This window comes from Triplophysa rosa, linkage group LG4 (genome assembly GCF_024868665.1).
Source record: "Triplophysa rosa linkage group LG4, Trosa_1v2, whole genome shotgun sequence".
NCBI classification, from domain to species: Eukaryota; Metazoa; Chordata; class Actinopteri; order Cypriniformes; family Nemacheilidae; genus Triplophysa; species Triplophysa rosa.
The window spans coordinates 28,741,472-28,761,642 of NC_079893.1; the positions used below are offsets into that span (position 1 = coordinate 28,741,472).

Sequence of the window (20,171 nt, forward strand, 5' to 3'; positions counted from 1 at the left end):
ACGCGTTCCGTCGGGCCGCACGTTCTCAAATATTGGGCTGCGTGCGGATGGGATGAGCGGACGACTCCTGATGACGGAAATGACATCATGCGGGCAGTGCGCGGACGCAGCCAGTCGGAGTATACTTTGGGCTTAAGGGGGCATTAAAAGCAAATATTGTACAAATATGCCCCCCTGGACATGACTTATGGCCTCTACTGTATCTGATTCATCACGAACATTCGTTTTCAGTGTTCAGTATTAGAGCGCATTTTTGTTCGTTCTGTTTCTGCATCAGATCTTTAAAAACACTTTCATTAATATTTTTAAATGATGAACCAAACCTTAGCAAAGCTCAGTGACCAGTACAAGCTAGTGTGCTAAAGTGTTTTTTATGAAGCAAAGAACTATGCATCCCATGAGGCTTTGTGAATTACAGAATTTAATGAAAAACGGCACAACAATGTACTGTAAAACTATTGTACGTTTGGTTATGTGTAGTGTACCGTATCAGTGACTCTGTGGAGAAATGAATGGGATTGTTACTCTTCTAAGCAGAATGTACTGGCTAGAATCCAAAAGTGATTTCATGGCTGAAGGTCACCGAGTTTCTGTACTGTTGCTTGCTAATAGTAACAGTAAAATCTGCAGTAGATGCAGAAGACCCATCAACCAATCTCACTGATAAAGTGCATCCAGAGAGCGGTCGACAACAGCAGGTTACATCCCAATGACCGTATTGAAGCGTTACGGGCCCGGCATCTCATACAAACACACGTGAGCTCTGATGGAAGCATTCTGGGTAATCGGTAATCGCGCGGCCAATCAATAGAGTCCATCCGTCAGGCATCGGTGTCGTCTGATAACAAGCAGCTAACGCAATTAGAGCCCTCTTGAATCAATCAATGGGCCGGCACACGCCGCACTGATGAAGTACTGTTGTGCCTCGTGCACTTAACGACTTTACAAATAAACACATCAATCTGTGTCGGCCGCTTTAATGAATATGACGGGGTAAAGGAATTACTGGAGGGGAACTTATTTTGTCAAGCGTTGTTGATTTGTAATCAGTAGCCTGTATGAAGAAGTCTGTTGTTAAATTCGTAGGGTCACTCTGAATCACACGCTTTTATTAAATTGACTAAAAAGCTAATTTGTTAAGTGGGATCATTGACCGACTGAATAAATAAATAAGGAATAAATTAAACCTTATATTTGTTTAGAAAAAATGTAGGGCGGAGTTTGATTTTATTTATTGGCAACTGATTGGCTCGTGAAAATAATGAAACAGTCATTTTTATTATTTTATTATTATAAAACAGGAATTGATTGTGAAAACTAGAATAAATAAAACAAATGAATAAAAAAGTATATTTGTTTAGAACAAAATTTTAGGGTGGGGTTTCATTTTATTTGTTGGCAACTGATTGGCTCGTGAAAACTGAGTGTTTTCTAACAGAATGAGGACAAACTTGAGGGTGTATAGACCAATTTTTTGTTTGCAAACAGTGTGACGCGATTCTGTGGGTGGAGCCGAACTGGTGGCAGAAAGCATCTAAATTATCGTTCTTAACTAACGTTACATAATTTATTTTGCATCTGTGCGCGATAAACAGTATCGAAAACCTTACCTGAAATAAAATAATCACAGAGAAACGAGTATTCCGGATGATTTCTTCAGTCCGGCCTGTTCGTTTAATGGCTTGTTTAGCTTAAAATGTCATATTCAATGACGGTATTCCATAGGAAATAACACCATAATTTTTGCCATTCCTATCCTGACATTCAATAACACAAAAAACACATTTTTGAAGGAATTGTCTCCTACGTTTCATTCATTACTGCTTTGTTTTTCTGCCACCAGTATGCGCGCACAGCTAACAGTGACGTAACCGTGACGTCGACTCCAAATTGGTCTATAGAAATTATTGGCCGAGGTATCAGGCCATATTTATTTGAGGCAAAAGATCAGGTTTATCTTCAAGAGCGCTAGCGTAAAAATTTTCACCTGTGCGACCCTGATGACATCATTATCTAAAAGAGAAGTTGTTTTCAAAGATGAGAAAAATACATATCGAGTCAAGATTATAAAGCGTTTTTTTTATATAATCCCGCTCAATAAGAGAAATGTATCAAATGTATAAACAAGGTTGATTTTTATCTCTGTCGTCATCTGTTTGAAACATAACACATAAGGTTACTTTACATACTTTCTCTACGTGTGTTGAAGTCAAAAGACGTCAAATTCCCTGCAAAAACGTACCTGAAAGCTTAACTTTACGCTAATGCTGTGTTAACACCTAACGTGAATTTAACTATTTGTAAATGACATAAAAAGTCAACGCAGAGATGCAACACAAATGAGGCGCATTGGCTGTCAATCGCGTCTTCCGCGCAAGCTGAAAAATTTCAACCCGAGCGAGAAATTGGCATGAAGAGCTCAATGACACCTACTAATCCTGCGAGCAATAAAGAGCAAGGAATGCGATGCTTCTCGTTTGGTGTGAACAGCACAACAACTATTATTATAAGTTTAGTGGTGGAAATCGTTATAAGCTAAGGAGTTTGGGATTTATTTTTCACCAAAAATGTTACAGATTGCAACTTTAAGAGAATGTTATAATTTAACTCAAATAAACCGTTTTAGGGTAAAATCCTCTTCATGTTACTAGAATGATTAATAGGGAGTGTAATAGAGCATCTTGCGGCTTGTTCCCGGTAGTCTTTGAGAGAATGTCACTTCCTGCGTGGCTGGGCTGTGAGCGAGGTGCAGTGGGGGGTGGAGTCTTAATTATCTGGCAGCAGTATGGCACTGTGATTCCTGACCGCCAGGCTGCTTAATTACTGAGTGAAGTGGGCTGAGACATTACACTGCGGTATAAGACCTCTCCACCATCCAGCCGTGCAGAGCATCGGCCATTAACTTTCATTCCAGCACTGCGTACTGAATAAAAGATTGCCTCTTCTGTACTGCGCTGAGCTCTTATAGTAGAGACCTGTTCACATTGTACTTTCCTAAATTATCTATCATAAGGCACTGTCTACAAAAAAATGATATGGTATTTTTTAATATAATATTTATACACAGTCAGATGTGGCTTTAGTAACCGTGACATTAGACTTATAATAACTTAAAATAAGACTTATAATATGAATTTAATACAAGAATACTGGGAGAATATGTAAGAAAATAATACAATGCAAGTATAATAGTATGACAAATTGAACCATTGTGTCTTAAATCACCCTTTAATATTCAACCACTACCACTACTACTACTACTACTACTACCGCTACAAATAATAATAATTATTATAAATAGAATAGTTTAATTAATTAATAAATAATAATAATAATTTACTATTATTATTTACCTTGATTAATTCAAGGTAAATAATTGTTGAATTATAGGTGAATAATAAAGGTAAATAATTTTCTATTATTAATATTTGCATTATTATTTTACCTTTATTATTAAATTATAGGAAAATAATAGTAATAATAATTATTATTTACTTTTTTTTTATTAGTTGCTATTATTATTGACCTTTTGCTACCTCTTTTGTAAAATACTTTTAATAAAAGAATACATAAATGATAAGTGAATACATTTTCTATGTAAATATTTAAATTGTACACATTTTTAGCTTGCAGAAGTAAGGTGCATTTAAAGTGAAATATAGGTTGCACCCAAATTTATTTTACTTAAATATCATGCTCTTCTCACTGCAATATATTGTAGTCTACAATATACCATAAACTACATTAAAAGCATTATGTATATTATACTATTTCATATTTTTATTATTCCACTGCTCGTTGGAATGCTTGATACTGATTGGCCAGTCGCACCATTTGTTTTATTTGTCAAAAAAATCTTTCAAAATGATTCGCTGCGTTCGGGTTACCGTGTGTTATTAGTTTTGAGAGGTTGTTATCTGGGAATAACAAACCTGCAAATGTCTCGACTGGCCAATCAGAGTCAAGCATTCAATCAAGCATTCTTTTATATATAAAAGAATAAAAACGGCAAAAATGGTACTTAAATAAATCATTGTGCATTTTATAGATTCAAATGTTCAATTCAGCCAAAAGCTTGCCACAATTGCCACTGACCTCAAATCCAGTATAAAATTCTGGCACACGAACGCCGTCATTTTGACTCTTTTTCATTCAAACCGTAACCCTAGTTTTAACAGTTTCTTGTGTCATTTTCTATATAAGGCTGCAGGACAAAGCGGCCGACACAATCGAGTCCCTGCACAAGGCCGGTATGAAGGTATGGGTCCTCACAGGGGACAAAATGGAAACTGCAGCAGCAACATGCTACGCTAGCAAGCTATTCCACCGCAGTACACAGATCCTGGAACTGACAACCAAGAGGACAGAAGAGCAGAGCCTTCATGACGTTCTGTTCGACCTGAGCAGAACCGTCTTACGACAGCATGGCAGTATGACCAGAGACACGTTCTCAGGGTGAGTGTAGCGAAACGTATACATTGGCACACAGCACACACATCTTCACACATGCGCTTGTCCTCACAGATTCTCGGGCGATTTCCAGGACTACGGTCTGATAATCGACGGGGCGACGCTGTCAGCTATCCTGAAGCCGACTCAGGAAGGCACCAGGAATGGAGGAAACTATAAGGAGATTTTCCTGGAAATCTGCAGGAACTGCAGCGCCGTACTGTGTTGCCGTATGGCACCCTTACAAAAAGCACAGGTAATGCAGCACTTCAGCCCCACGAATGTTCCTGTTCTAAAGTGGTATTCTTTAGACAGTTTATGAAAAAATAATCTCGCAAGTTTATTCATTTAATAGCAGTGAAGTGCAACCACCGTTTTGGTTGAATTTGATTTAAACAACGCTGATCTCTTTCTCCTTTATAGCACACTAAAGCTGTCAATCACATTCTCAGGCCGCTGAGAAAACCAGAGACCGTAAAGTGGAGAAGTGACAGAACTGATAGTGTTACAAGACAATTATTGAGTTCTCTGTAACCAAAGCGAGCGCAGTAAAATCCTGCGTAATCCATATGTGCTAAAAGCCAAATATCATGAATGATGCGGGAAATCAGACATTAATCAAAGTAAAACACTCCAATATCTCTGTTATGATCTGACCTGTGGTAATGAAACTGTTTTGTCAGATTGTGAAGATGATAAAAGCATCAAAAGAACATCCCATCACGCTAGCCATCGGAGACGGAGCTAATGATGTCAGCATGATCCTGGAGGCCCACGTCGGCATAGGTGAATTCACGCTTGCATTCAGAATCAAATTTACTTCACTCACTTTACATCAGATTGTAAAGCTTGTCCAAACTGAATATGTCAAATGAAACCATGTTTGGTTGTGTATTGACTGGTTTTCTGCCTCTAGGAATTATGGGTAAAGAGGGCCGTCAGGCAGCCCGTAACAGTGACTATGCAATTACCAAGTTCAAACATCTGAAGAAGATGCTGCTGGTTCACGGGCACTACTATTACGTCAGAATCGCTGAGCTGGTCCAGTACTTCTTCTATAAGGTAAAATATGTCATAGATTCTTAAAAATATATATTTTTTAAAAGTGTCTTTAACACAATAGTTTGCATAAAATGTTTTTTTTTGCTTTAAATGTTTTCACTGCTATACACTAGGGGGCGCCGTTACTCACTTCTGAAAGAGTACAACATCTACAGATCCAAAAACAATTACTAGAACTGCACAAAAACAAATATTGTTTTGATCATCGTCTTTAAGGAGTTTGACTAAAACACAGTTTTCTCCTTTTGCTTTAAAAGTTGTATTTTTGAAGAAACCTACTCGCATTGAAGAGGGGAAAAAACAGATGCCGTGCGTCCAAAATTGCCTACTTCCATACTATATAGTAGGAGAAAATGAGTCATGACTAGTATGTTCGAAACCTCAGTATGCACAAAACAGTAGGCAAGAAATACCCGGATTGTCTACTGCTTCCGCCGAGTTTTGTGAGCGTGCATCAGATACTTATCTATCCCATGATGCCACGGGAGCTGAGCAACAGTCAAATTTCAAAAGTGAATCAAATAAAAATAGCGGAAAACTTCAAAGTGGGTGTCCGTTTTTTAAATGTAAGTACAGATTAAATTAATTCCTCATGAATAAATGATGTTTGTACCGACGCCTAGGTACACGTTGAGGTTAATATGCCATAGGTCAAAGAGAATATGGATCACATGACAATAAAAAATGGCGGATGCTGTACGTCTGAAATCTATTGATACTACCCCCACACATTCTATATAGAAAGTACTGTTTTTACAGTCAATAGGTACACAGCAAAATCTCCAGTGTTAAAAAGGGTCAAATTAACTCTCACAGTGTTTATATAATCCACACTTTGAGAGTGTTAATTTGACCTTTTTTAACACTGGCGATTTTACTGTGTAGGTACTTCCTTTAAATCAGTACATACTGTCATAGTATGCGATTTCGGACGCAGCGATGGACTTTTTTACCGAGGCTCCGTTCTTTACACAGAAGAATAAGGGGAGCCATCAAAGTTTTGTGAAAATGGTCAAAGATTCTGGAACTGGCTGGCAACTTTTTCAAATACGCTGTCAGGAAAAGTAATAGTTCCCCTAAAAATGATGTCTGTTTTTTAGTTCGTTCACGCACCCTCATCTATCTTCCATTGAACACAAAAAGAGAAAGAAAGTTTGCGACTGACAGCCTCAAGCTGCGTTCCCACCAAACGCGAATGAAGCGTTAAGCGCGAGTGATTTACATGTTAAGTCAATGCAAAGACGCGATAGGACATTCTGCGGCGCAATTCGCGCGAATGAGGTGGCGCGAATTGACCGTTTCGGGCGTTTGACGCGCATAACGCATGATTCGCGCGAGTTGAAAAATCTTTGAACTTTGGTGAAATTCGCGCTGCGTTAACCAATCAGTAGATTGCTCTAGTAGTGACATGGTTATGACGTAGCGAGCGGAGGCAGAAATCCGAAACAACAACAGGGGACAAAATCATCGTTGCTGTATGTGGATACCCGGAGCTGTACGATACAGCTTACTTTTATCGAAATAAAAGTCGAAACTTTCTTGCTTGGAAGAAAGTGAGTGAGGAGGTCGGACAATCTGGTAAGTTGTAAAAGACAATCTTTACTCAATTGAGCTATATACTTTATATACGAGACTGGAGCCGCCTGGCAGAAGCCCCTCCCATGACGCGAATTTGCGTCTGTGCTGAAGTGAATTTCACGCGCGAATGATGTGAGTAAACTCAAAATGTTCAAGCGTCCAACTACGCGCGATTCATTCGTGCAAGTCGCGTTTGGTGGGAACGCTCAGTCAGTCACCATTTAGTTTCATTGAATAGGAAATGATCAGTGTCAGCATTCTTTAGAATATCTTCTCCGAAGTTACACTTAAAGAAAGTCACACAGGTTCAGAACAACACGGGGGTGAACAAAAGAAAACTGATTGAACCAACCCTTTAGGAAAACCTGTCAAAATAGCCTGTCACAAGCTTAATAGGCCTGTTCCAACTCAAATCACATTTCCTGCGGCTGTAAACAGAAAAAACGCCTAATTTGTATACACGTTATTGTTTTCCCAGGAGTTACAATCTTGTTGAAAATGCAACTCGGAGTTTATTTTTAGCCACCAAATTCACGCACACACACACACACACACACACACACACGCGCACACACACGTTTGCCGTAGTGTTTAGATCATCAGGTACTGAAGGTTTGTTTGTTTCTTCTCCACAGAATGTGTGCTTTATTTTTCCTCAGTTTCTCTATCAGTTCTTCTGTGGCTTCTCTCAGCAGGTAACCACACAGCGCATCCTAATCCCTATTACAGTACATTTGGTACATTCTGTCGTTGAATTGCTCGACCCTTTTTGTTTATTTGTATAATTGGTTTTGTCCGCCCACAGCCGCTCTACGACACTGCATATCTGACCCTGTACAATATCAGCTTTACGTCATTACCCATCCTCCTCTACAGCCTGATGGAGCAGCACATCAACATGGACATCCTCAAACGGGACCCGTCTCTGTACAGGTGAGTACGGCTCAGGTGGCCGTACGGGAACAGAATATTTCAATAAATTATCCAAATATTTGTTGTGCGGAACGACGGGGGACATTTTGCTTTTTGGGTGAACTACTGCTATAAGTAGGAGTTTAGAATAGGGTTAGAGTTCGTTATTTAGGGAACGTGAATGACGTGCATTGCACTCCGTCTCATGTTCGAGGGAAGTATTTCTGGAAGGCACGTTCACACTATTTTTGGGTTCCTCACTGAGACTGGTTGACAATTTCCTGTCCACACGCTTGGCTATTTATACCGACCTCGTCCTGGTTTTCATATGAATGGTGTCTCGCTCTGACACACAAACGTTTAATGTTTGACGTCATGAGATTTAATGTCAAAATTAATTTCACAAGTCACTTTACTGGCGTGAGTGTGCTGTAAAGTTTGTTTCTTTCGGACAAAAGAAGTCTAGTGTCCCATCTCTCTCTCTTTGCTCCGCTCGTCTCTCTCTCTCCTCTCTCTCTCTCTCTCGTCTCTCTCTCTCTCTCTCTCTCTCTCTCTCTCTTTCCTCTCTCCTCTCTCTCCCTCTCTGCTCTCTCTCCTCTCTCTCTCTCCTTGCTCGCTCTTTCGCTCTCCTCTCTCTGCTCTCTCTCTCTCTCTGTATTGCTGCTTTAATCATTTTTTTGTGAAATCAAAGCCTCCAGTTTTCTCACTCTCACAACACACCGTCCCAAATACAACTCCGCGTGCAATAATTGCGTTATTTTTCACTAAGCCTTTGGAAAACTATTCACACACGAACCCACTTACAACAACTCGCAATTTTCACTCACAGGAAGCTTAGTGCCACACACATTTTCCATATTTCTCTCAGAAAATGTCCTGACGCAGCTGTTTTCCTTCCTAGTTCCTCCCATTGCTGTTCATATACAAACACACCAATGTCATCCTGACACAGAACAGAACAAACGCACTGTTGCAATGCAAAGGGAACATTCTCAGTGGTGATAAGAGACTGATGTATGTTTCGTTTGGTGTATCTTTCTTAATTTTGTGTGTCATAAGGACCGCGAGTGGTGTTCTTCACACTTTTAACTACATCCTGATCGTTCATTTTACTTTTGTTGTTTTTGAGAGAGAGAGAGAGAGAGAGAGAGAGAGAGGGAGAGAGAGAGAGAGAGAGAGAGAGAGGGAGAGAGAGAGAGAGAGAGAGAGAGAGAGAGAGAGAGAGAGAGAGAGAGAGAGAGAGAGAGAGAGAGAGAGAGAGAGAGAGAGAGAGAGAGAGTGCTCACAAACACATTCATAATCTTACTTTCTATGTGATTAGGTGAACCTCATCAAAACATATCGTTGCTGTCCTTCCAAAACCTTGTATGTCCAAATTCGCTGTTTTCCAGGAAATGGAAAAAAACACTGTACTTTTTAAATGATTAAATACTGTGTTGCCAAAGTTGACAAGCACTTTTTAATACTTTTTATTGGTTAGATATTGGCAAATCCCAGTGCTTGCATAAAGGGTGATTAATAATAATGAGTAATGCCAAAAATAAAAATCACAAAATATGGAGATAGAAGGTTTCAGAAGGACAGCAGCAACATAGACGGTTTCAGGGGCAACAACATAGACGTTATGTGGCCCATACTTAACTTCCGGTAGACTTCCGCAATTACTACAATTAATATACAATAATATAAATGAATATTAATATAAATTAAATATAAAATACATTTGTCAATGATGAAACTGTCTTTACAGGTCTCATTGTTTAAAAAAAAATTCAGAGGAAATCAATGAGATTTTTTAATGGTAATAATTTCATAGCCATATTCACAACACATTTTACAGACTATAAAAACATAAGAAAGAAAATGTATTCTTTGGCATCACTGCAGGAAAAAACACTTCATACTTTTGTTATTAGGGGTGTAATTTCCCAGCAAATCCACAATTAATATAAATATGGTACTTGTACGTTTCGGTTCATTTCCATCATTTATGTGATTCACATTAGAATTTTTTACCGTTGAGAAATAACATTTCTTGTGTCTACTGTTTCATTTTAAGGTGACGTGACTCGACAGATTTTGTGCGAGTCACCTGTTGTATTTAGACTCTTAATACAAATGTCTGCAGTTAAAGGGATAGTTCACCCAAAAAAGAAAATTCTGTCATCATTTACTCACTCTCAGATTGTTCCAAACCTGTATACATTTCTTTGTTCTGCTAAACACAAAGGAAAATATTTGTAAGAATGTCAGTAACAAACAGATCGCATCCCCCATTGACTCCCATAGTCTTTATTTTCTCTACTATGGCAGTAAATAGGGAATGAGATCTGTTTGGTTACAAGCATTCTTCCTAATATCTTGTAAACCAAAAAATGTAAACAGGTTTGGAACAACCTGAGGGTGAGTAAATGGTGACAGAATCTTCATTTTTGGGTGAACTATCCTTTTAAAGCAGTGGTTCTCAAACTGGGGGCCGTGGCCTCCTGGGGGCCCCAAGATGGTTCCAGGGGGCCACAGATTTTGTGGCATTTTAGAAATATAGATATTTATCATACATTTTGTGTAATCAAACATCAGAAAAACAACACCACCATCCAAAAGAATTGATGTTTTAGCATTGTTTAACTGAATATTTTCTTGGTTTAATTAAAATTCTTTTTTTGGGGGGCCGCAAAGCAATGCACTCTACACAAAGGGGGCCTTACAACAAAAACGTTTGAGAACCACTGTTTTAAAGGGATAGTTCACCCAAAACGTTCTGTCATTCATCATGTCATTCCAAACCTGTATGACACAAAAGAAGATATTTTGTTAACCAAGCAATGTCGGTCCCCGTTGACTTCCATTGTATGGACTCAAAAACCACGAAGACATTTCTCAAAATATCTTCTTTTGTGTTCCACAGATGAAAGACTATTTTTTTATTGAGCAGTTGACAAGCACATGCATAGCATACATGAAAAACATCTCGAACCGCTGTTTTAACGACCAAAAAAAAAGAAAACGCTTAATATAACCCACCCCAGATTACCCCCAATGAGAGCAATAATATAAATAGTAAAATAGAATAATGAGGAATGTTTTTAAAATAAAATAAAAAAAGTTCAATCCTCCAGTGAAGGTACAGTCTCAATAAAGGAAAGCACAGGATACCCTAATTCACAGAACAAATTAACAGAGTCTCTTATGGAGTATTTAATTTTCTCCAAATGCAAAAACAACATCAAGTCCTTTAGCCAAGAAAAGTTCGAAGGGGAACATGAAGATTTGCAGTGTAACAAAATACACCTTCTTGCTACCAGTGAAGCAAAAGCAATAATCATGGAGTGTTGCTGATTATACAAACCCTGAATAGGGGATACTCCAAAAATTGGCGGAAAACATCATGGAAACATTAAAAACCTTTGACGGAGAAGCAAAAAAGGAAGACTAGAATGAATACAATTTAGGACAGGTGTAAAATGTACGAGTATGGTCGAAAGACTATCCCTTGAAGTTGTTGTATATTTCTAAAAAGTAAGAAAGAATTCGTAATGGGATGATGCGTTTGTATCTTGTAGAGATATTGCGAAGAACTCACACCTTAGGTGGCCCACCTTCATCTACTGGACATTTCTGGGACTCTTTGACGCCATGGTCTTCTTCTTCGGTGCTTTCTTCTTATTTGACAACGCAACCTTCACCAGCAACGGACAGGTCAGACCACCTTACCCATAGTTTGTCTGTGTGTGTTTTTTGAGAGACTTAACAGCAGCTGTGCTGTTTTTTGCCTGTAGTTAGTTTTTTCTCAGTGACACGAAGTAGATTGAATGGGTGGCTGATGTTTGTTGTGTGACTTTTTGTGTTAACGCATAAAGCACGGTATTTGTGGTTAACTGAGGTTGAGCTTTTGTTTGAAGTCATTGCAGGTGCTCTCCATTCATTTATGCGACACAAAGCATGCTGGGTAATCAGTCAGACCAGACATCTTTCTCTGTGCCATTAAGTTAAATCATAGTAACCTTTTTGGATTGCTTTTTTGCCTGTTTGATTTACTTTTTTAAGTTATAACACCCTAATTTTTTCTTTACTTTCTTGCTCCTTTCCCCCTCCCTACGTCTCCTTGTTTATCTTTGATTTCTCTCTCTCTCTCTCTCTCTCTCTCTCTCTCTCTGTCTCTTTCTATATCTCTCTTTCTCCTCCGCCTCCACTTTTCTTACCTTGCCCTTTGGCTTGTCTTTTTTTCTGCTTCTCTTCCTTTCCTCAGCTAATGGCCACCAACACACAGATGGTAAGCCTGCCCCTATCTGTTTCATCCTGTTTTTAGTTTCAGTTTCACTGTTACCCTCCTCAGCCCCTCGCCCTAAACCCCGCCCCCACTCACATAGTGTCTACTAACCGTTCAATCGCCATCATAGTTTTCAAACAGAGCCTACGCCTACCGTGGCACGGGCCGGCCGGTGTAGGTATAGAGTAGTGACCCCCTGTTCATCATCGTCTGTCTATCATCTTGTGTTCGATTAGGAGTTTGTGTGTGTCACATCGCAGAGAGATGTTGCCATGCCCATCTCCATCGGCCTGTAGGATTCACATCCATCATCACATGACTCAATGCAAGGGCCAATGAGCGAACAAGCACCATTTCATTTCCTGCAGCTGTAATAAGGAAGGTCATTCAGACTCCTAAGAATAACTGTTTAAAGGGACAGTTCACCTAAAGTTGAGATTTTCTAGTAAAACAAAAATGCTGTCATCATTCACCCGCACTCATGGTAATCCAAGACGGTATCGTTTTCTTTTTCTGTGGAAGAAAATGGGATGTTTAACGGAATGTTGACGATGTTTTATCAATACAGTGAAAGTGAATGGAGACTAGGGGCTGTTTTTCAAAACGGTATGAAACGAGTCCATAATACTCGTAGTCCATACTCACAAGTATTTTAAACACCATGACAGCTTTTTTGGGGTAGGGTAGACAGGAATATAAATAATTAATTTAATTAATTTAGAAGAATGTGGGAATCTTTACTAGAATGGTGATACAGTTTCTGTCTACGCAATGAAAGTGAATGGAGACTGGAGGCTGTCTAACTTCAGATAAATCAAAACTAGTCAATACTATTCCCGTGTATTTTAAACACCATATCATAGCTTTATTTGCGGATGGATGGAAATTTAAAGCATTCATTTAATAAATTATGTAAAAAAACGTGGGGATGTTTAGCAGAATGGTGACACTGTTTTTGTCTATAAAATGAAAGTGAATGTAGACTAGGGCCTGTCAGACTTTTATTTTGTCAAAACAGCATAAAACTAGTTTATACTGTACTCCTAAGTATTTTAAAGGCCATATGACCGTTTGGGATGGATGGACATTTAAAGCATGCATTTAATAAATTAAGAAAAATGTTTAGCAGAATAGTGACACTTTTTTGTTTTTGTCTATACAATGAAAGTGAATCGAGACTACAGGCTGTCAAACTTCAAATATGTCAAAACAGAATAAAAGTAGTCCATAATACTACCTTGTATTTTAGGCACTATGTGACAGCTTTTATTTCGGGGATAGACAGAAATTTGAACCATTCATTTAATAGATTAGGAATAACGTGGGGATCTTTACCAGAATGGTGATGCCGTTTTTGTCTGTACAATGAAAGTGAATGGAGACTAGAAGCTGTCAACCTTCAAATATGTCAAAACACCCTAAAACTAGTCCAAACCTCTCCCCAAGTATTTTGTAGACCATATGACATATTTATGTGAAGGACATGTGGAAATTTAAGTCATTAAAAAAGAGACATTTCTCAAGACATTAAGAAAAAACGTTGCATATATTCAATGTTGTACCTGGCTATTGTTTGTTTAGTAACTTGTCCAATGCCTTGTTTGAAGATTTATGACTAAATCAGAGGAAGAACATATTTTGTAGCATAGTGTGCATGTTTTATGATGTACAGTAAGGTTTATATTTTGTTATGATGCATTAGTGTTTTCACTCATCTGAAACAGCACGAGGGCGAGTAATGATAACAGAATAAGCATTTTTTGCTGAACTGTCCCTTTAAGAATGACAAGACTGAACACAAAACAGTGCACTTTTCCTCTTGTTTTAAACCCAAATAGTTAATCCGGTTTATCATTTGAAACATTTAGCATATCCTTCAATGTCATTTGCCCTTGACACGGTTACAAACACTAAATTTCATTCCGTTGGCTCACCAAGGTAAGTTAACATCTGTTGTGTGTCCCTGTACTTGTTTTGTTTTTGAAACTGCCAATTCATCAACATATCGTTGACTAAAACCATTCAGCATCATACGGTCCTACTTGTGCTTTGCTGTGGCACTTTGATTTTGATTCATGCTTTACAGATTCATTGATTTATAAAAAGCTCCTAGTGTCCCCGCAGACAGAAGAAGAGATATCCATTGTGTCTAAATTCAGTCGCTTGCCAGCGCTGTAAACAATGAGCCGACAAATCTCTTAAAAGAGACACATAGAGGCTTACCGCACCCAAACAGAGCTTTATTGGGCCCGGACGGCAATGCCGAAGCCATTATAGCGTTTTAAAAGACTATCTCGCCTCAGTATTTATTTATGAGGCTTTTATGGGCGTAGTATAAAACGGACGTGACGTCACCGAGTCTTTCAGACCTCGTTACTAATCTTGATAAAACAATATGCAGAAGAGCTTCTTTTACAGCACCGATAAAATATTGATACAATGCTACGGTTCAAGCATTTTCTTCAGAATCTTTCACAGTAAAGAAACATTTAATGATTTCCTTACGCATATAATGTATTACACAAGGCATATATTACACAACACTACGGCTTAGGTTAACAGCAACTTATAGCAGTCTGAGAGGTTCATTTGTGAGCACACTTTTATACGTTTAATGCATTAATATGCAAAACCCAGGAAGATGTCTGTTTGTGCTTCTGTGTCAATCTCTTTCTGCCTTTTCAATATTTCTCTGTTCCAGATGTTTGGAAACTGGACGTTCGGAACGCTCGTGTTCACGGTCCTCGTGTTCACGGTTACGTTAAAGGTACGTTCACTGTTGCGAAGACCATCTTACAGATGCGTTATGGTTTTGGTGAATGTAAATGGACGTCGTCTTCATCTCTTACTATGTGCTGTAGCTCGCCTTGGACACACATTACTGGACGTGGATCAACCATTTTGTCATATGGGGCTCACTGCTTTTCTATGTCATCTTCTCACTCCTGTGGGGAGGCATCATTTGGTACGGTCCACACCACTGTGCACTTTATATAAACACACTTATACATGTTTAACATGTATATACATTGCCCAACAGTGATGTCTATATATGCATTGCAGAAAGATTCTGAAAGACCATAAATCTTGACATATTTTGATACAAATGTTATATTTTGTTTAGTTTTATTTTGTAACATTCATAAAGGAGTGTTATGGCAATGATATTTCAAGCATTCTTAGAACAACACAAACACAGAAACAATAAAACGAAAAATAATTAAAAGTCTGAATGTCAAAATAAAAGTCTTCGTGAAACCTGAACTTAAAAGATGACGGTATCCTAAATGCACAGAAATAAAAGTCAACTTCCCAGTTTTTACTTAGTTTGGCAACATTACTTTTTTACAAAGAGGTTTTTTATCCCATTTTTATCGTCCGAATGCAGACTTAAAGTGGAAATGAACCATCCAGTCAAGTTAACATTATTCATTAAATAGGTTTCCACTTCAATCAAAAATGATATAGTAAACCAGATTAGTGTGACCATTTAAAAGAAAAAGGATGCCTTTGTATAGGTTTTGTAGCAAGGGTGCCGCCATCTTGCAGTACCGCTGACGGTGACGTCACCGGGTTGGTTGGCTTTCCCGAGTTCATCAGACACAATGGGAGAGACACTGTTAAATACAAGACAGTGGAGGACATATAGGGAAAGATAACACTTGAGACCGTGAAACATGGAAACTGTAAAGCCACGGGATTATCAGAGGAAATATTTACAGTTAGAAAACGATAAATTAATAAAAATTGGAAAATGTTATTGTCTTTTATAGAAGTTTACCAACCTAGACATATTTGAATAAAAGCATTAAATTACACCGTTACCGTTAAGCGGTACTGCAAGATGGCGGCGCCCTTGCTACAAAACCTATAAAAGGCATCCTTTTTTCTTTTAAAGGGTCACACTAATCTGGTTTCCTATTTCATTTTTGATTGGAGTGGAAACCTATTTAATAAATAATGTTAACTTGACTGGATGGTTCATTTCCACTTTAAGTTTAATTCATTTTGATTTCAATATTTTAAAACTTTAAATCTGAGTCTGGTACATTTAAATGTAGCAATAATAAATGGTAAAGGCGTGACAAGAAATAAGAGTTAAAATAAAGTTTTTATGTGACCTACTGTATAACAAAAGCAAAGTTAGCTTTACACAAAAAGTACCCATAGTTCATACCCATAATGTATCTGTCTCCTGTTTATTCTCTAGGCCTTTCCTTAACTATCAGAGGATGTACTACGTGTTCATGCAGATGTTGTCGAGCGGTCCCGCGTGGCTCAGTATAATTCTGCTGATCATAGTCAGTCTGTTGCCAGATGTGCTGAAGAAAGTGTTGTGCAGAGCCCTGTGGCCCACCACCACAGAGAAAATACAGGTACAATTTCTACACACACATATGCATTTAGATAACACAACATGTTAAACTTATATGAACGTGTTACATTTCAATTCAGTAACAGAGAAATGTTATATGCAATGAACCTTGGGAGTAGACGCCAAAGTAATTTGACGAAAATAAAACCGATAGACAATCCAAAGCACTGACCAATTGGAGTCTATCTTGATCATGATGTGTGACTTCTCAAAAGAAAAATCTGTTTTAAAAAAATTGTCTGAATCAGGTCGAAAGTTGTTAATATTTGAAATAACATTACTAACTGCTCTTTAGATTTACACTTGCGTCGGACTGGTTCCCAGTGTGCTTGATGTAAGTGGATTCTGATTCATGGTTCACTTCATCTGTAGATTCTTCTCTACATTGGATGACTCAGAGTTTGAGGCATTCAATTGTCAACTCTGTGATGCAATGCATACTCTGTGTATTTTGCTGTCAACATACATGGTATGTCAACATACTATGTTAGAAAAGAAAGAAATTTTGTTTGTGCAAGTGTGCGATGAACTGCTTTACCACCGCCCTAACCTGTGTGATCTTTTCCCTCACCTGTTTTCCTTGATGTGGAAATAATGTTTCAGGGCTGTAATGTTAACACGAAACTAGCATTCATAACCCATTTGCATACGTAACGTGAAGTATTTTAAAGTCAAAAAGGATATTTAACAAGGAAAATGTGGGGAGTGGCTTCATTTTTCATCAGGAAGTGATTGGATTGTGAAAAGTTGGCGTTGCAGACAAGAACGTTAAAAAATAAAAGTGCTTGGTGTTGTCATCCAAAGAGTAAAGTACTAGCAAAAACAAAATGTTTCGATTGCAAAGAACAGTTTCCACTGCTGTGTCGTAGGAGTATAACGATATATTTGCATTTTTGCTGTATTTATTTACAACAATTCTATTAGTTGAGCTGGAAACACACTTTCAATCATTTGACTATGACACGTGACTGTGTTTTAATGTTTAGTTTACTGTTTCGAAAAGTTTCTTAGAGTTTCGTTTTCTTTATTGCGTTCTTAATTTTAACTTAATGTTAACATTGGTTTGAATTTGTTTTATTTCTGTTCATTTCTATTTTTTTAGTGACAGACCTATGAATTATTTTAATTAATTTACATACAGAAGGTTTAGTAAAATATTGAATGTTGTCAATTATATAACAAGTTATATGTAAAAAATTTTTTTTAATTGTTCATGTTTTGCATTGCAAGCAAATCAGTTATTTGAATTTCAGTTTCATTTTTTAAATCTGTTAAAACTTTGCGAAACTATCCTATCGTGGACACAATATTGTTTATTTTATCGAATCGTAAGTTGAATACAACCCTACTTAATTTTTCACAGCAAGACCAAAAATGCGTAATAATTCGGTAAAGGGGTCAATTGCGCTTTCATGTTAACGTTAAGCTCTAACTGTATACTTTTAATATACAATACGACAATACTGTAAAAACAACATTTGAAAACTTTTTAACACTTAAAATTCCAGAGAAAGCATCTTACAACTACATTAACCTCCGAGCTGTTCCTCTTTCTGTTTCTCCCTCCACCTCTCTGTTTCTCTCCTCTGACGCTTGGCCTTGACCCTTGACCTTTCCTCTCCCGTGCGTGTTTAACCCGTGACCCGTGGTAACAGCAGACAAAGCGTCGGTGTCTCACTGCTGAGCAGTCCACCATCTTTATGCTGTCTCAGACCTCCAGCAGTGTCAGTTTCTGAACTGAGCAGGAGGTGAACGTCTCTTCCTCTCTTCCTCTCTTCCTCTCTCTCTCTCTCTCTCTCTCTCTCTCTCTCTCTCTCTCTCTGTGTGCATGTGTGTGAGTATCAGACACAGCAGGGTAATGAATGTTTATTTACGTGTGAGATGTATTATCGGCAAAGCATTAATCGGAGTCATACGCTTACCCTGTGGTGTCTCTGTTTAGGTTTTATACGCCTTGTTATTTTTCATGTTTGCATGCATGAAACGTGCATGGTTATGTCTGTTTATGTATTTTATGTTGCAGAAGTCCTAAGAAATGCACACGGGTCTATTGCTCCATGTTTCAGTCTGTATGTGTATGTGTGTTTGTGTGTGTGTGTACACATGTGATGTTTCACAGAGAATGAGGGCTGACAGGATCTTTGACAGGGTTGAAGCGCACAGTCATGACTCGCTGCTTGATGGGGTTCAGAACACAACCGAGGCCTAGCGGCTCGATGGTAAAGAGCAAGACTAAAGCCAGCGAAAAACTAATCCAATCTCAAGTTAACCGGAGCTCTGGAGTTCTCAGATCAACCGTTTTGGATTAATATGATCTGAGAAATCCAGAATCCTTTTTATAATCTGGATGGGCTCCTTCCAGTCGAAACCCGCTGGATTAAGCATCTTCATGCACATGTGTGGGTCTGTTGTTTGCCGTGACTTGTTTGGTTTGGTTTGAGTGTTTCAGGATGTGTTTGGGTTGTGGTTTGGGGTGTGCAGCTATCAGGACACGGAGACGCATTCAAACAGTTTTTGCATCTAACACTCGTGCATGAGTTTCAGATTATGTTCAGAGAAGTGACAATTTTGTATTATTTGTAAATATTTTGTAATATTTCCATATGTCTAGAAGTACAGTATGTCCTAGAAGATGCTTTTGACCTTTTTTTTAGGTGTTTTTGGGTGAATCTCATGAAAGCCATCCAGCAACATGTGCGGGTTATATTTTGCCCCAAAATCCAAAGAAAGAAATGATCAATTATATGCCAAAAATTCTTAAAGGTCCTATAGTATAGTTTTCACTGTTTTTTGATAGATATCATTTCTTGTCTTTCATTTTAAAACGTGATTTTGTACTTGACCTGGGCTGTGACATGGACATGTTTACATGAGATTTACCTGTTACAACATTCAACAAACCTGAAATACAGTTATCACATTTCTTTAAGACAGAGCTTCCCAAACTTTAGAAGGGTACGACCCTCCAAAAACATACGAAAAGCTTCAAGAAACCCATATTCTTTTTTTATTGACAGTTATTAATATTGTCTCTAATAATGCAATTTCTCTTTAATAATGTTTTTCCACACGAAAAAATACTGTAGTGTACTATAATATTTACTTTAGTAAACTGTAGTAAAATTACTAGATACTACAGTGGTTTTGAGCATTACTATAGTAAACAAGAATATACTACAGTTTATCCATTTATTATATATATTTTTCCATTTATTATAGTTAATACTACAGAATATAGTATACTACAGAAGAGTCATTCTGGTGAATTGAGAGGGTAATAAATAATTGTACTTGTAATCCATGACCATGCATACAATTTACAAATGACATGTGTAAGTGAAGCTACATAATCAGTTCGCAAATCTTTTTGCAGTAAGAATTCATAAAAAAATTTAAATAGATTTTTTCGTATTATTATTATTATATTTATTTATTTATGGTTTTAATGTATCATGTTTGATTTAATTATTAATTATTTTATTTAATTTATCAAATTTAATTAGGTAGTCTTGGCCCCTTGCAATA

General features: G+C 37.8%; 1 protein-coding gene across 7 annotated transcripts in view; it reads left to right on the forward strand.

The window, feature by feature from the left end:
- The window catches only part of atp11a (ATPase phospholipid transporting 11A), a 68,443-nt gene that overhangs the window by 43,451 nt on the left and 4,821 nt on the right, over nt 1-20,171 (forward strand). The window contains exons 19-31 of one of the 7 annotated variants that reach the window (XM_057331016.1): nt 4,204-4,455; nt 4,525-4,705; nt 5,133-5,235; nt 5,366-5,511; nt 7,725-7,784; nt 7,895-8,022; nt 11,565-11,700; nt 12,251-12,274; nt 14,973-15,038; nt 15,133-15,236; nt 16,482-16,647; nt 18,302-18,394; nt 18,766-18,790. In XM_057331016.1, coding sequence (XP_057186999.1) covers nt 4,204-4,455; nt 4,525-4,705; nt 5,133-5,235; nt 5,366-5,511; nt 7,725-7,784; nt 7,895-8,022; nt 11,565-11,700; nt 12,251-12,274; nt 14,973-15,038; nt 15,133-15,236; nt 16,482-16,647; nt 18,302-18,382 — 1,447 coding nt within the window. In that variant the 3' untranslated portion in view covers nt 18,383-18,394; nt 18,766-18,790. Of the gene's footprint in view, nt 1-4,203; nt 4,456-4,524; nt 4,706-5,132; nt 5,236-5,365; nt 5,512-7,724; nt 7,785-7,894; nt 8,023-11,564; nt 11,701-12,250; nt 12,275-14,972; nt 15,039-15,132; nt 15,237-16,481; nt 16,648-18,301; nt 18,395-18,765; nt 18,866-20,171 lie in introns of those variants that run through there. The other 6 variants (XM_057331015.1, XM_057331017.1, XM_057331014.1 and 3 more) reach the window with 6 other exon arrangements.